The sequence below is a fragment of the Monodon monoceros genome, unplaced genomic scaffold (genome assembly GCF_005190385.1).
Source record: "Monodon monoceros isolate NGI ecotype Baffin Bay Population unplaced genomic scaffold, NGI_Narwhal_1 Super_Scaffold_13, whole genome shotgun sequence".
In the NCBI taxonomy this organism is placed as follows: Eukaryota; Metazoa; Chordata; class Mammalia; order Artiodactyla; family Monodontidae; genus Monodon; species Monodon monoceros.
The window spans coordinates 82,738,770-82,754,842 of NW_021703769.1; the positions used below are offsets into that span (position 1 = coordinate 82,738,770).

Consider the following 16,073-nt stretch of genomic DNA (forward strand, 5'->3'; position numbering starts at 1 on the left):
GACGCAGGGGTGAGGGCGGAGGTGGGGAGACCCAGGCGGAGGCTCTCGTCTCCATCCAGGCCCAGGGTGGTGAGGGGCACACAGGCAAGGAGCAGGTGGGTTCTGGGTGGAAGCTAAGGTGCGGCCGGCAGGCTTTGCTGGTGGACTGAACGTGGGTGTAAAAGGACGATGCCAAGGGTTGTGGCCTGAGCCGTTGGAAGATGAGAATTCCAGTTTCTGAGCTGGGCAGGTGGGGCGGGGGGAGCATGTGTGGGGGAAGCCCAGCAGCTGGTGTGGACACTGACGTTTGAGGTGGATGTCTGGGATGCCCTCAGGGCTCTGCAGTGGAGTCTGCGGCCCCAGGGCTGGGGGCAGCGTCTGGGCAGGCACGTGCCCTTGGAGGCACCAGTGTGCAGGGGTGTGTGCACCACAGGGGCGAGGGGGGGCCCCGGTGGCCCTCCCCCTTCGATGGGCGCTGACAGACACTGAGCATCAGTGTCCTGCACGTTCTGTACAGAGCTGGGCCACGAGTGGTCCCGGTTTGTACGGCAGGCCCAAGGCTCCTGGGCCCGTTAGCGTTTTTCCCACAGCCCGCGTCGCTTCCTGGAGCCACCGGCCCTCCCGCTCTGCCCCTCCTGTTGCACACAGCTGCCCACAGTCAGCGAACCTGGGCGTCCCTGGGCGTGCTGGCCGTCCTTCCCGCCCTGCAGCGCCGTAGCCTCTGTGACTGACACCTGGTCCCATGGGGGTTCCAGTGCGTGTCGGGCCCCTGTTCCAGGGCACCTCCACATTGGCAAAGCCACAAGGTTGGTGTATAAGTCAGCTCGGGCTGCTGTACCAGATACCACAGATGGGGTGGGGTGGGGTAGGGCGGGGGTCGGGGGGCGGTCTTGAATGACAGAAGTGTGTGGTTTCATGGTTCTGGAGGCTGGAAGTTCTAGATCAAGGTGTCAGCAGGTTGGGTTGGTTCCTTCTGAGGCCTCTCTCCCTGTCGGCTTGTGGATGGCTGTCCTCTCCCTGTGTCCTCCCATGGTCTTCCTCTGCGTGTCTCTGTATCCAAATGTCCCCTTTTTATAAGGACACAGTCACGTTGGGTTAGGGCCCACCCTAAAGACCTCACTTTAACTTGATTCCGTCTTTAAAGATGTTACGTTCTGGGGTGTCGGGGTTAGGGTTTAAACACGTGGATTTGGGGGCACACAGTTCAACCCACAGCTGCTGCCCTCGGGTCATCAGGCTGCCCTGGGCTGTCAGTCCTGGGGGGGGCCCTGCAAAGCTGGTGTGTCGGAGGGTGAAGGAGGTGACGGAGTTGCTCTTTGGTCCCCCCTGTGACGGAGCAGGGCCCCCCCAGCAACTAAGAGATCTTACAGCTCGGAGGACCTTGAAGGGGGGGCGGTTCTCTGCTTTGTGGCCTCAATGTCCGTAAAGACAGAAAAGCAAAACCAGTGACTGCACTGGCCACCGGTGACACTTGGTTGTGGCAGCTTGAGGGGAGTACTACTGACATCTAGTGGGTAAAGGTGAGGGACGCTGCTAACACCCTACACGGAAAGGCCCAGGACAGCAGACGACAGTCATGGAAATGTGAATGGCCCCAGGGTTCAGAAGCCCGGATCTGGGCAGTGCAATTGTTAATTGCATTGTTGATTTTAGGGAACTGTGCAGTTGGTAGTAAGGAATACAGTTTTTCCCTCCAGCACATGTAGGACATTCACAAAAATGGATCATATGTTAGATCACAAAGAAAACATCAATTGAAAAATGAAAACTCATGTTACTTTAGTAGAAAGATTGTGGAGAAATAGGCTCTCAGGTACCATTGTTGAGATCCTGATCTGGTTCAGTCTCTTTGAAGGGCATGTGGAACATTTATCAGAGATAAACACATATACCTTGATCACGATAATTGCACAGGCAGTGTATTTTCTACACGGTGCCTACCCGTTCACTACAAAAAAACAGGAGCCGCCTAAGTGCCATCAGTGGGGGATCATTTAGATAAAGTAAAACTCATCAATACAAGAGAATTCTAGCCTGCTGTTCCTCCCTTTGGCCATATAAAATTTCTGATATTCTAGTGTTTTCGACTTACAGAAATGGCACTTTTGGTAAGGCTCAAGCCATAACGTGAACACGTTTGTATTTTTGTGCTAATGTGAAAAGACTAAGTAGAAAAAAGAGTGGGATGTGGTATTTATTGATTGATGCCATTTTTATATTTATAAAGGATGCCTGTGTGTTACATATGTTTGAATATGTATAAAAGTTTCTGGAACCACCTGCCAGACACTGTCAGCAGAGGCACCTCCAGGGAGGGACCTGTGTTTTGTGGAGGAGAAAGGCTTTTGTTTCGTCACACCCTCTGCTTGGTTTGTGGTTTTTATCATGTGCACATGTTACTTTTACAGTTTACAAAACTTATTGTGGGGCTCTTGTTTTCTTGTTTCTTTTTTTTTTCTCGCTGCGTTGGGTCTTCGTGTTGCGCGAGGGCTTTCTCTAGTTGCGGCGAGCTGCGGCGAGCGGGAGCTATTCAGTGTGGTGCGCCGGCTTCTCATTGCGGTGGCTTCTCTTGTTGCAGAGCACGGACTCTAGGCGCGCGGGCTTCAGTAGTTGCAGCATGCGGGCTTCAGTAGTTGTAGCATGTGGGCTTAGTTGTGGCACACGGGCGTAGTCTCTCCAAGGCATGTGGGATCTTCCTGGACCAGGGCTCGAACCCTTGTCCCCTGCATTGGCAGGCAGATTCTTAACCACTGCGCCGCCAGGGAAGTCCCGGGGCTCTTTTTTTCTGATCATGAAAACCATGCATACTCCTCATGGAAGATATTAAGGACAGATAAGCAAAAAGAGAAGCGCAGTTCTAGAGAGCAGCTCTGCCGGCCTTTGTTGACTCTCTCTGAGTCTGTGTACAAGTGTGTTGTGAGGAACAGGACGGCACTGTGTGTCCCACGCGCCCATTTCCGGTGTCTGGGAAAGGCCGCGGGCCGTCAGCATCCCGGGGGACCTGTGTGGCCTCAGGCCATCCATGAGCCTGCTCTGGGCCTTGTCCTCTTCCCGCTGGGGGCCTGAGGGGTGGGCCATGGTGCCTGTGAATCCGGCCCCTGGGGGCTTGGGCTCACGTCTCTCCTCCCGCAGGTGTGGAGCGGGGCCCCGCGGTGCGGCCCTCGCTGGAGAGCCTGCTGGTGGCCAGCAGTCACATGCTGAAGGAGGTGTTGGACGGCCCCTTCGTGGACCCGCTGAAGAACCTGCGGCTTCCACGGGAGCTGAACCCCAACAAGAAGTACAGCTGGATGCAGAAGAAGGACGAGCGGGTGAGGTGTCCCAGGCCAGGCCTGGGGGGCTGGGGGGCGGGCGCGGGGTGCCCCAGAGAGGCCACCTCACCTGGGCCTTGGCCGGCTTTGCGTTCGGAAGGGCCTGTTCCGCACCCAGCTTCCGCCACCGGTTTGCTGGGTGGTCCCGGGCAAGTTGTCTCCTCTTCCCGGGTCTCTGTTTATCACGTAATCACGTGTCAAGAGTGCATCCCGTGGGTGACAGCTTGAGGGCTCAGGGAGAGCAGACCTGGCTGCGCCCCTGCTGCCCGTGGGCCTTGGGCAGGCGGCTTCGTCTCCCCGTGCCCGCGACAGATGATCCAACAGGCAGCTCTGCCTGAGCGGTCCTTACGGGCCAATTTGGCCTGGACACAGCCCTGCGAAGTTGGCTTTTCGGTCCTTGGCGTGCAGCCGGGCAGTCCGTTTTGCTCAAGGCCACTGCTCGTGAGGGGTAGAAATTGGGTGTGACCCGGGCCCCTGGTCTCCGCTGTGAGGTCCCCCACCCCGGTCGAGGGCGGCGTCCTCACCCGCCCCTCCCCGCAGATGTACGCCATGAAGTCCTCCCTGGAGAGCATGGATGCCATGGAGCTGGACTTCCGGATGCGGCTGGCGGAGGTGCAGCGCCAGTACAAGGAGAAGCAGCGCGAGCTGGTGAAGCTGCAGAGGCGCCGCGATTCCGAGTGAGTGTGCCCCGCCGGCCCGCGGCCTGGGCTCTGTAGGCGCCGCGCTCAGGAGGGCGGCCGAGGCAGGCCGCCAGGTGTGCGTGGCCCCGAGTGACATGTGCGTACCGTGCGTCCCTTCTCCGCGCCCCGCCACCCCCCGGGTGCACAGCCAAGCGTGTGATTCTCTTCAAGGGACAGGCGCGAGGAACCCCATAGAAGCTTGGCACGCAGAGGCCCTGGCAGGCCGCGGAAACGGACCCACGCCCTGAGCGCCCTGTCGCCCCCCCGCAAGAGAGGGAAGAGCCGCATCCGTAGCGGAAAGTAAGGCTGGCCCCTCGGTGGGTCGGGGACTGGCACAGAGCTCGGAGGGGAGGATCCCGGGCCTGCGCGGGGCCTGTGTGGGCGCCGGGGACCTCGCGTCCCTCAGGCTCTGACCCACCTGGATCGGCGGCTCGTGGGCAGCATGGCACGCTGCCCCGGGCGGGCCAGGAGGGCGAGCGTGGTATGGACAGGCAGACCCACCCCAGCCAGCGTGTCGAGTGTCACCCAAGCGTTGGGCCCGTCTTCCTGCCGCACCTGCTTCCTCCATGGCTAGGGGCTGATTCCCAAGCCGCTCTTTGCGGCGGGCCGCGCTCTGCTTCCCTCTGTGCCGGACAGCGTCACTCCCGTTCTCCTGGCTCGCTGTGCCGAGCCTACTCCCTGGGACCGGGGCCGCCATCTCCGCGCACTCGGGGACAGGCCCCTTTGGGAGCAGCTGGAGCGAGAGCGCCCCCTCCAGGCCGCGTGTGGGCGGGAATGGTGCTGCGTCCTCCCAGGGCGTCTGGGGGTAGCACGAGCTCAGCGGGAAGGGGCCGGAGGGCACCTCTGCCTGGGACAGCAGGGCAGGCGGACGCCAGGGCTTGGTTGAGGAAGCAGAGGGGGCCACCGGGTACCTTCAAAGGCGTAGGAGAGGCAGTGGGGCAGCCACAGCTCTTCTCAGGAGAAGACAGCCCCAGGGGCCCCCTCGTCTTGCATTTAACCTTCTTGGCTGTTCCTGACTGATGAGAGGATGGAGATAGGGAGAAATACCCTGTCAGCAGCCACACAGGGAGAGCAGCTCCTGGGGAAGAGAGCAGAGGCTGGGGCTGCTAGCACGCAGAGCTGCTGGTTACGAGTGTGGACCCCGGAAGCGGATGCACCTCCTGCCCAAGTCCCAGGTCTGCCCCTTATTGTGACCTTGGGCCAGGTGTTAGCCTTTATAGATGAGTTCCTTCATCTATAAAAAGCAGTATCTGGAACACAGCATTGTTCTGTGGTTAAAGTATAAAGCACAGACATGGAGCAAGACACGTAGTACCAAGTAAAAATTATTATTACCTGTGAGGGTTTAGCTTAAGCAGGCAAAAGAGGCCTTCGAACCAGGACCATGGCCCGACTGCTTATGCTCCTAGGGGTACAGGAGACCAGCCAGCGGCTCTTCCTTCCTAGAAGCTCTCTTGATCTGAATCCCCCTCCCATCCTGGTGGATTTCTGTGGCATTCCTGATCCTTGTTCTTTGGTACAGAGGAATCTGACGGTGTAAAGATATGTGTGTGAGTGCGTATGTGAAGGAGCACGAGAGAGAAAGAGGCCAGCAGAGGATACACTGCTTTCAAGAAGTTCTTTTTTCCCCACTAAACTCGCATTCTGCCTCCTTCACAAGTATCCCAGAATCCCGGCGCCATAGTGCTAGATGCTCCGTCTCCCCAGACTCGTCACTCTGTCACCACGGTCTGTGCGTCGACATCCAGAGCCCACCCTTCAGGGCCACGAGGGCGGGCCCCCAGTCCGTGAGTGCCGCCTGGCCAGGGCGCTGACCGCTGGTGCATCTGGGTTTCAGGCTGAGCGGCAAGCCCCTGCTGACCTCGGACGACTGTGAGCTGGGAGCAGGGTTGAGGAAGAGACACAAGGGGCCTGAGGAGGACCACGATGCCCTTGGCGGGACCGGGAAAGTCAGGGGGAGGAGCCAGCCTTGGGACGAGCACGAAGCCTCCTCAGACTTCATGAGTCAGGTCAGTGGCCCCGCCCCGTCTTCCAGGTGTGCTGCTGGCTTGGGGCGGGAGGTCTGGAGGGGGCACTGGAGTTCACGCTCCCTTGGCAGGCCTGCTGGCCCTGCTGCTGCACGGAAACTGTGGAGGTGGTTGCCTTAGTGCCAGAGCGACTCTCCTCCAATGTTCCTCACTGTGCAGAGGGGGAAAGTGAGGCTCAGGGGAGGTCAGAGACCACCAGAGTAACCCAGCCTCAGGTGGAGCTCTGTGTGTGCCACTTCCTGTGTGTGTGCTCCGTGACCCGGTGCTGAAGCCGAGAAGAGAGATTGCAAGTTCTTAACCAAGTAATGCAATTACTCTGTTGTTTCACAGTATGAGTTTAACGAGCAGCTTCTCCACTCTGTAGTTCGAGGAAACAAGGGCTTGATGCCATTGTAATTTCCTCTGTGAACTGCCCTGAGGTAAGGGGGTGAGAGCCAACACCTTGATTTTTCTTCTTTCTGCAGAGTATTGAAATCATCCACTTAAGGCCCTCATTGCTAAATGCTTACATACCTTGTCATCCCTCCCAGTAAAGGCCCTGTGGGAGAGGGCTGTTTTGGTTGACTCGGCCGTCAGAGGAAGGACTCACATAGGGGTGACTGGGTCCAGGTGGAGGGGAGAGAACCAGTTTGTATGTCAGGATCCTCTGTACTCTCGAATTGTGAAGGACACTTTCGTGGTTTAATTGACACTATCCCAACTTTTCTCTCCTTATGAATTGTTACCTGATTAAAGAAAATAGCGATAAAGTGTTCAAATGAGGGCCATTGAAACGGCAGGTTTCGACAACAAAGGACTACAGCCGACGAGAGACGCGCAGGCAGGAATTTATCTGTGAAATCTCTAATCGTTCTTTCTGCTTCGGGCGTCCAGGGCACACTCAAGGCATTTTCTCGGCAGCTTTGGCCCATGTAGCTGGATGGGCTGATTCAGGCTGTGCTGTGCAGCCGTCTTCATCACCTGCTTTAGGCGGTTGAGATAAGCAGATCAGCTGTGCTGTGATCCGGGTTTTTCCATCTTGGGGTCAGCCCTCCTCCCTTAATCCAGCCGCCTTCTCCCACGCTGCTGTGGCAGCAGTGCTTGCTTCCAGCGCTTCCCCTAGGAGGCACCAGGTAGCGCCGTGGAGAGCCAGTGGCAACGCCAGTGTCACTGATAACTGTAACCACAGTGATGGCTATTTAGTAAGTGCCTCACGTGCCTTTTCTCAGTTCGTCTTCAGAACGACCCACTGAAGCCTGTGCGTAATTACCCCCATTTTACAGAGTAGAGGAACTGAGGCTAAGAGGAGTTAAGCGACTTGCCAGAAGCCACAGAGGCAGGGAGAAGGAGCTGGGGTTCGTCAGAGCTCGTGCGTGGAGACCCAGTGTTTGGTCTGCCGTCTTAACCTGTGACTTCCCAACTTCCCTTTCCAGCTAAAGATTAAGAAAAAGAAGATGGCCAGCGACCAAGAGCAGTTGGCAAGCAAGCTGGACAAAGCCCTCTCCCTCACAAAGCAGGACAAGCTGAAGTCGCCCTTCAAGTTCTCGGACACTTCTGGGGGGAAATCAAAGACAAGCGGGGTCTGCGGCAGGTACTTGACGCCCTACGACAGCCTGCTGGGCAAGGACAGGAAGGCGCTGGCCAAAGGCCTCAGCCTGTCTCTGAAAGCCTCCCGAGAAGGTAAACACAAAAGGGCCGCCAAAGCCAGGAAGATGGAGGTGGGGTTCAAGGCCAGAGGCCAGCCCAAGTCGGCCCACTCCCCGTTCGCCTCGGAAGTGAGCAGCTACTCCTACAGTAAGTAGAGGGCCGCGCCGCTTCAGGGCCGCTCTTTCTCTCCTTCCTCTTTCCTCCTCCTCCTCCTCGTTCAGCCTCGAAAGCTCGAAAGGTCTCTCTTCCGCCTCTCTCGGCTCGAAAGCGCGAAGGTCTCTTTTCCGCCTCTGTGCGGGCCCCGCCCAGGTCGGAAGCAGAAGTGCCTGTGATTGGCGGGCGCCGCGCTGGGCGGCCACCTGTGATTGGTGGGTGCTCGTGATTGGCGGGCGGGTGGGAGCGGAACGCCCCCTCAGCACGTTCGGTGCCCGAAAGCCGTCGGTGTGGAGGCCGTGCACCACAGAGTTGGCAGCTTCTCGGCCTGGGCCGGCAGGTTGTGAGAACCGTAGAGATGACCCGGATTCCGCGGCCCGCAGGCGGCCGTCTGTCCACCGGCCCGGTGTTAGAACAGCATTTATGGAGCGCACGCCAGGGCTGTCTGGGCCGTATTTCCCCTTGTCTTTGCGACAGTCCTCCAAGTGGTTAACCCGTGTTGTTTCCGAGGATAGATCCTGAGGTCGGGCCGGGGTCAGGCCCAGCCTGTCCGCCTCAACTGCGCAAGACGTCCTGCCATGATGGGCGCGGCCTGTGCGCTGCCCGCACAGCAGCCGCCGGCTCCAGGTGGCTTTCAGGCCCCTGAAACGTAACAGCTGGTGGGACTGAGGGACTGAGCTTTAACCGGAGCCCGTGGCATTGGAGCTGCTTCTCTGGGAACTCCGGGAGCATGGTTTTCCGGAGCCGGGCAGCCTTGCCCCCCACGCGAACCCCGACGCCCCGCCGGCTCTCTGTGGCCTCTGGTGGCCCAAAGTCCGCCGTCTAGCATGTAATAGGTGCTCAGTAAGTATTTGTGGGCGGAGCGCGCAGTGCCCAGGATGGGTGGGTGTCGGTACGGTGCCCGCTGCAGCAAGGCCAGGAAGGGGCTTCTTGCCCCCTGGCCCGTCAGCAGGGTTGGTTCTGAGGCGAGCCCAGGACGTGAGGGGGGCGGCAGGCTTTTTCATTGTTGACTGCGTGGACCTGTGTGACTGGGCCTTTGGCTGGCTCTGCCGAGCTCACGGGGTTGGGGGTGTTGAACGTGAAGTGTAAAAAATGGACCCCTTTAAGGTTACAGTGAAGAATGTCTTTATGGATTTGGAGTTAAGATGCAGAGGGCTGTCGGCAGCCCTAGGTGAGCTCACGTGGGAGAAGAGCTGGACCTGGCACCTGGCATGAGGTTAAGCTGCTGCTGGGGGATTTTTTGGTTTATTTTTAAGGTTCGTGGATTTGATTGCCCCGGGTCTCCAGGGTTGATGCTCAGATAGGCGTTGGGGCAAGCAGCTCCTTTTGTGCCTTAGGTACTGGGGACGTGTTCGAACGCCGAAGCTTCCCGGCCCTCGCGTTTGGATGGGTGTGAGCCGAGCAGCATGGCCCAGGCCCCTGGCCACTGTGGACCAGTTTTAGGGACTTGCAGCCCTGAAGGAGGAGGGAAGGGCTTTCCTCTGTTCATTTTGGAATATTGAATAGAGAGTGGGGGAGGATTGCTGCTCCTTCGATCTTTCAGGGGACAGTGGTGGATGGATGTGGCCTGGCGAGTTGCTGGAAGAATCCGCCACTCCTCCCCGCTCGCAGGTGGATGTGTCAGGGTACAGGCTAGAGGCCAGAGAGAAGCTGAGGGCTCTGAGCCGCTGAGTGCGCATGCGTGCAAGGCCGCGTTCCAAGTGCTGGTCTACCTGTTAGGCCTTTGTCTAAAACTGCACTGTCCCCGTGAGAGAAATGGGTTATCATTGGCACAGGGAGGTCGGAAGGAAGGCCTGTCTCCAGTTAGCTGGCGGCTATGATATGCAGCTGGCTGTGGAGAGGGCGTGTCTCTCTTTTTTACGTTGGCTTTTTCGCTGTTCCGCGGTCTCTGAGAGCGCACGTGCCGTCGTGAAGAGGTCGGGGTGTTTCCAGCAGAGAAGTGCTGCGCCTGCAGGAGGTGGGAAGAGAGCACGTTGCTCTCTTGCTTTTCCACGTTGGGTTGGAGGGGTTGGGTGGCATGCTTGGTGGGTTCTGGGGAGAAGCCAAGCTGGTCGTCCTCACGCTCGGACGTCTCCAGCCTGGGTTGTGGCCTCAGGAAGGACGGGATGGAGTACACGGGCGGGAGAGCTGTGGCCAGGGGACGGGCGGAGGCTCGTCTGTGTCCTCCCTCCTTTTAGAGTGGAAAGCATAGACGGAGGAGGAGGCAGCCAGAGGACCCCTGTCCCCGAACACGCACACGCCCACCCACACACACCACATACACCACACACACCACACTCACACACCGCACACACACACCACACTCACGCACACACACACACTACAGACACACACACCACACAGCACACACACCCACGCACACCACACACCACAGACACACACCACAGACACACAGACACCACACGCACACACAGACACACACACACTACAGACACACACGCACACCACACACAGACACCACACACAAAAACACACCACAGACACACACCACACACACCACACGCACATACCACAGACACACACACCACACCCACAAACACAGCACACACACACCCATGTGCACCACACACATGCACCCACAAACACACCGCACACACCACACCCATGCACACACACTACACACAACACACACCCACACCACACTCGCGCACACACCACACACACCACAGACACACCACACCCACAAACACACCGCACACACCACACACAAAAGCACACACACACACCCAGCACACACGCACACCCACGCACACCACACCCACACCCACACGCACACACACACACTCACACACACTCACACACAGAGTTTTTCTTGGACTTGGAGAGAGCTGGTGTGCCAGAGCTGTAGCTGCGTCCATTAACGTTGCCCATGTTTGGGGTGGATTTTACCAGATCAAGGGACCACAGTCTTTGACTGCAGAGCCTTTCTCTCCGACGAAATCTTGCTTAACACATGTAAAACGGATCAAAGTGGTATATGTCCGGGGTGGGATTGGTAGGGGCCAGAGCTGTGCCCGTTTGACAGCCCCCCTCCCCAGAGCTAGGTGATCTCTCTCAGGAAAGCCTCACCCGTATAGTAAGGTTGGAGACTTGTGGGAAGCCGGCAGCAGTGTACTGGTAACCCGGCTCTCTGATAGGGAAAGGGTGGGGGGACAGCAGCCCGGATATCATTGCAACATCATTTGCCTGTTTCTTTGGCGTAACTGTTCAAGCCGCCGTCCTGATATTGCTGAGCAGGGGGCCGGGAACGGGGGTGCGCGATCGCCATCGTGAGCCTGCGTCCGCTGGCCCTGCACACCGCCGGGAGCTGGTGTTTTGGGAAAGAATGGCTCTAACTGAGCCCTTCTCCTCCTAGGCCTTGTCCCTCCCCACAAGGGGCCTCTGGGCCGGCTGCAGTCCCGTGGGGTAGACAGGACTTGGCGGTGCTCTCTGTGCCCTGGGCAGAGACCTTCCTGAGAGTGGCCGGGTGGTGGGGGATGCTGGCCGCAGCCGGCCTAGGAGGAGCCTGGGTCTGAACCCACGGAAGACGCCTGCAGCTCAGAGGCCTCGCGGGTGAGAGGCGAGGCCCAGGTCGGGAGGAGAGCTCCAGGCGGCGGAACTCAGCTGGTTCCACGGCCCGTAGGCATCTGGATCTCTCTGTCTGGCGAGTAGGAGATTGTTCTCAAAAGCGCTGAGAATAATGGAAGAAAGACACCAGCCCCCTCCCTCCCCCCGGCGCTCTGTGACTTATCTCTATTAAAAACTACTTTGACTGCAGATACGGACTCAGAGGAAGAGGAGGAATTCCTGAAGGACGAGTGGGCTGCCCAAGGCCCCTCCAGCTCCAAACTGACATCTTCCATCCTGTGCGGCATGGTGGCGAAGAACAGCAAGCCGGCTGGCGGCCCCAAGCTGACCGAGAGGGGCCTGGCGGCCGCCCGGACTCTGAAGCCCAAGCCGGCCGCCGGCAGGAAGCAGCCGTTTTGTTTGCTGCTTCAAGAGGTCGAGGCCCGTTCCTCCTTCAGCGATTCCTCGGAGGACTCGTTTGACCAAGGTTACTAGCTCCAAACACACAATACCTCCCGTGTTTCCTAGCGAGAGAGTGAGTGCGAGAGCGAGCGCGAGCGAGGGGGGAGGGCGGCGTCTGGTTCTTGGCAGCCTAGCCTGCTGTATCAGCCCGAGTCTTTTTGTTTTTGTTTTTATTTGTACCTGTATCATTGTGATAAGACCATTGGCTGGCTCTTTTTGAGCTTTCATATGGACTGTTTTTAGTCTTCCTCTCTTGTCCCCTCCCCTCGCCTCCCCTGCCCCCTGGACCGCAGGCCTGGGTGGGTCCTCCCGGAGGGGCCCGTGGAGGCCTCCCTCCCCGGGGACATTTTGTAAATGGAATTCTGTCGTGTGGGCGTGTGACTTGATGTTTGTACCGCGATTTTGGTAATATCGAGCTTTATTAAACATATCGAGTTCATTTTTAACTAAACCCGTGTGCCTTGTCTCTCTTGCTGTGTCCTGACTAGACCATTAGGTTGCCGCTTCCCTCATTTTGTTCCTCCTGCCCCCCTCACCCCCTTCCCCACCCCTGCCCCAGAAGGGGTAGACGGAATAATGCAGTCTGCGCTCTCTCTATTATTCAAATATCCCTGGTAGCTGTTGGCATGCCTTTCATTTTTCAGGTTTAAAGTCAACTGCTTTCACCTCCAGCTTCATCCTTTTTTTTTTTAAGCTGCTTGTTTGTCTTTTGTTTTCTTAAAGCTCTATTCTTACGCAACAGTGGTTAAAAAATATTTGCAAACGCTCATTTTCTAACGCATGTTTCTGTTTCGAAGGGCATGTAGGCAGTGCAGGGTCAAGACCGCTTGCTCTCCCTGAGTTTTGTTGTGAAATTCAAAAGGCTTCATTGCCGTGTTGGGGGGCAAAGCTCACTGCGAGTCCCAGGCTCAGTCCCGGGCTTGCCTGCTCTCAGACTCACTTACAAAGAGGGGGTTGGCCTCAGGGACCTCTGTGAGCACCCTGGCTCTGATTTCCCTAACGTCAGAATTCAACTTCTGGGGTTAGAAGTGTCTCAGCCTTCCAGGACCTCCAGTCACAAATGTCCTGGGGCGGCGGGGGGGGGGGGGGCGGCGAGGCAGCCAGCCGATCCTTAAGTGCTTCTCGCCCTGCTTTTCGATTTGCTTCAGGGTGGACCCCCCTTTAGGGATCCCAGAGCCTGGGTAGCAGCACCTGGGGGTCAGAGCCTAGACCCTGACGCTCTGGCTGGGATACATTTTGGGTGACCTGGAGACGACGTGGGCGGGGGCCGGGTGCTCCCGGGGCTCGCGATCTCCGGTGCTGCTGCCGTGCTCAACCCGGGCCACTAGCTCTCCAGCCAGCCTCGTCTTCCGAGGCCTCCCGCAACCTGGGCCTCTGTGGACCAGTCTGGCTAGTTCGCCATTCCCCTCTCCCCGTCTTTTGGGCTGGCCCCCTATGCCTCCTCCCTATTAAAGCCAGAGTTCCAGCTTCCAAGTTTTGGAGCTCTCGTGCTCCAGCCCAGACCCCATAGGGCAGAGTGAGATCTCATAGTGAGGGGCCCTTTGCCCAGAATGGGCAGAGGGATCCAGGGTCCAGCAAACCAGGGCCAGACACAGCAGTGGACGGAGCCCAGATAAGGGGGAGTGCAGGGGGCGAGGGGAGGGGGTCCCCACTGCACCCAGACCGCTGGTCAGGTCTTGAAAGGGATATTTGGGTAATAGGGCCTTACTGACATCTGGTACTAAAACACCTAATTGGCTTGGCTTTTCTAGTGTGTCTGCTTTCTCCCCCAGCAGCTTGACCATACCTTCACCCTTGACCCCTACCCATGATGCTTTGAATGTCTGTTTTGGTCTCTTGCATTTGCTCTCACGCTGCACTCTGGACGCAAAGCGAAGGCTGGGAGTAGGGCAGACGGCGCAGCGGGTCACTGAGCTTGGGTCCGAGCCTGGCTCGTTGCTCCGTAGGTAGGCAAAACCCTTTTCTTTGTGTCCCCTCTGCTCCCCCCCTCCTCGGGGTTTGCCCCCATCGGCTATGGCAGCAGCGGATCGCTTTGGCATTTATGGATCGGGTTTTGGAAAACCAAACCGAGTGACAACAGCCAACCCCACGTACTGAGCCAAGAGTTTTTTCTATGAAAAAAAGTTTTTCTGCATTTCCACGGGTTTCTTTGTTGGGACTTTTTCTCCCCCTGCCCTTGGCAAACTGTTGCCTCAGGTGTGGACACCTCCAGAAAGGCTTTCCTGGTCCTGAGACTCCCTCCGCTGCCCCTACCCCTCGGACCCTGGCCTGAGCAGACCAGCCGCTGTCGGAGGCGGCCCTGGTGGGCTGTCAGGCTCTCGGGAGCAGGGGGCGGGGAGGGCCTCAGGAGACCACGATTACCCTCATCAGCATTTCGTGGAAAGCACACCTTTCTTCGGCCCTCTGCTTTCCAACCGTTCTTCCATCTCAGGGTGCTGGGTTGGGTTGGGGGCCGCTGCTGGCTTTCTGGGGTCCGATGTGGACATTCCAGACCTCCAGAAACCCAGAGCCAGCCCAACCCCACCAGCAGAGAATGCTGGGCAGGAGAGAGTTCTGGAGGCTCCACACCTGAGCAGCCCCGGGAAGGCCACCTCTAGAAGGGAAAGCTGGCCCCGTGTCCAACCCCGTGCCCCACCCCAGCCAGCCCCCCGCCCACCCCCTGCTCAGCTCGGCCAGCCCCCGGGGGGCCTGCCTGAGGTGGGGGACCCGGGCGCTGCCTGCAGTCTGCCTACACTTAGCCTGCTTTGCCGCTGTGGCCCACTGGGCGGAGACAGAGCCATGTGACGTCCGCAATGTGAATGGATCGCAAGTGTGCACTGCCTGCCTGCCACCTGCCCGCCCCGCTGGCCTCCATCCCGCTGCATCCATCGCTCTGGGAGCCGGGTCTCCGTCTTCTCACTCCTCTTAACAAACCTCCTCTCTCTCTGCCTCCTTCCTCTCTCGACTCCCTTCGGGCATTCCTTGAGCTCTTGTCTGCTTCCCTCACTGAGGGCTCCCTCGGATGAATGGGCAGACCGAACCCTGTCCTCACGGGCACTGCTGGGGCCGCCGCTCTCGGCCGCTAGCTGCACTCCAGCAGCCAGGCGTCTTGGGGCGTAGGCAGGAGAATGTGGAGTTGGCCACCGTCCAGGGCCTGTCCACCTCTGGGCCCAGACTCTCTGCCCCTAGACGACACAGAGAGACGACAGCTCATTTTCCTCCAGCCTCTTGTTGGAGAGTTGTTTCCAGCCCGGCCTGGCCCAGCCCTGGGCCAGCGGCCCCAGAGCCACCTTCACACTCCCAGCACCCTGGGCAGACAGGCACCCCCTGGCAGGTGTCCCTCGGCGGCTCCTTGACAGAGGTACTGGGCGCCCCCCCACCCGCTGCCCTTGTGGGGTTAGCTGGGCTGTGTCCCTGGAAAGGCAGGAAGCAAGCCTGTACTTCCAGAAGGTCTCTCTTTTTGGTGAGGGCTTAGTTCACATGCAGGGAGCGTCATCCTCCCTGCTGTGGCCGCCGGGCCCACAGCTTGCCCCTCCTTTGTCCCGATGGCCCGAGCTGGGCTCAGGGCTGCAGGTCCTCGGGCGGTAGGGCCAGTTTCTGGGGAGAAGCTTGTCTCTCTTCAACCGGGGAGACAGGCTGGGGCTTCCGTAGTTTCTTTCCACTGGACTGTGGGTGATGAGCCAGCCCGCCCCGGGTTCAAATCCTGCTCTGCTGCCTGAGCCCCTGACCGTGCCGAGCCTCGGCCTCCTGGAGCCGAGTGGACCCGCCCCCTGCCCCCTTCCTGCTCCCGTGGGTCGTGTAGCCTGCTTGTGGCTCCCTGGGTTGCGATGAGATGAGATTTTCACAGATGAGAAACTAGCGGCTCAGAGAGGGCCGGGGATTTGCCCCAGGCTTCCCAGTGCGTGCGTGTTGCTGGGAGTCAACTTTGGACCCCAGAGCCTGCTCAGGGTTTCCACCATGGGAGCCCCCCACCCCCCAAGAAGAGACCAAACTCCACCTTCTCCTGCTGCCAGCCGCCAGGCCTCCCACTGGTGAAACTGCCCCCAGGCGCCTGCATCCCAGCCTCAGCCCGAGCCCCCAGGGCCCGCCCTCCCCTCTCTGCCCCGCCCTCCCCTCTCTGCCCCGCCTTCCCCTCTTTCCTCCTCTCCCCTCCTGCCCCCTTCCCCAGCCTTCATGTTGTGCGTCGGGGCGTGTGTGTGCGCGTGTGTGCGCGTGAGAACGTGGAGAGCGCTGTCTCCAGTCCTTGTCCGTGTGTCCGTCCCCCTCCCTGCAGCACAGGTGCATGTTGGTGCTCCCCTTGCAGAAACACTCTC

The 16,073-nt window shown here is 58.9% G+C and overlaps 1 protein-coding gene across 9 annotated transcripts in view; it reads left to right on the plus strand.

The window, feature by feature from the left end:
• The window catches only part of TNRC18 (trinucleotide repeat containing 18), an 88,198-nt gene that overhangs the window by 45,683 nt on the left and 26,442 nt on the right, over positions 1-16,073 (plus strand). For 8 of the 9 annotated variants that reach the window (XM_029221792.1, XM_029221791.1, XM_029221794.1 and 5 more), the window contains 6 exons: positions 3,112-3,287; positions 3,828-3,964; positions 4,139-4,267; positions 5,805-5,976; positions 7,407-7,767; positions 11,531-11,806. In XM_029221792.1, coding sequence (XP_029077625.1) covers positions 3,112-3,287; positions 3,828-3,964; positions 4,139-4,267; positions 5,805-5,976; positions 7,407-7,767; positions 11,531-11,806 — 1,251 coding nt within the window. The remainder of the gene's footprint in view (positions 1-3,111; positions 3,288-3,827; positions 3,965-4,138; positions 4,268-5,804; positions 5,977-7,406; positions 7,768-11,530; positions 11,807-16,073) is intronic. The other variant, XM_029221795.1, reaches the window with a different exon arrangement.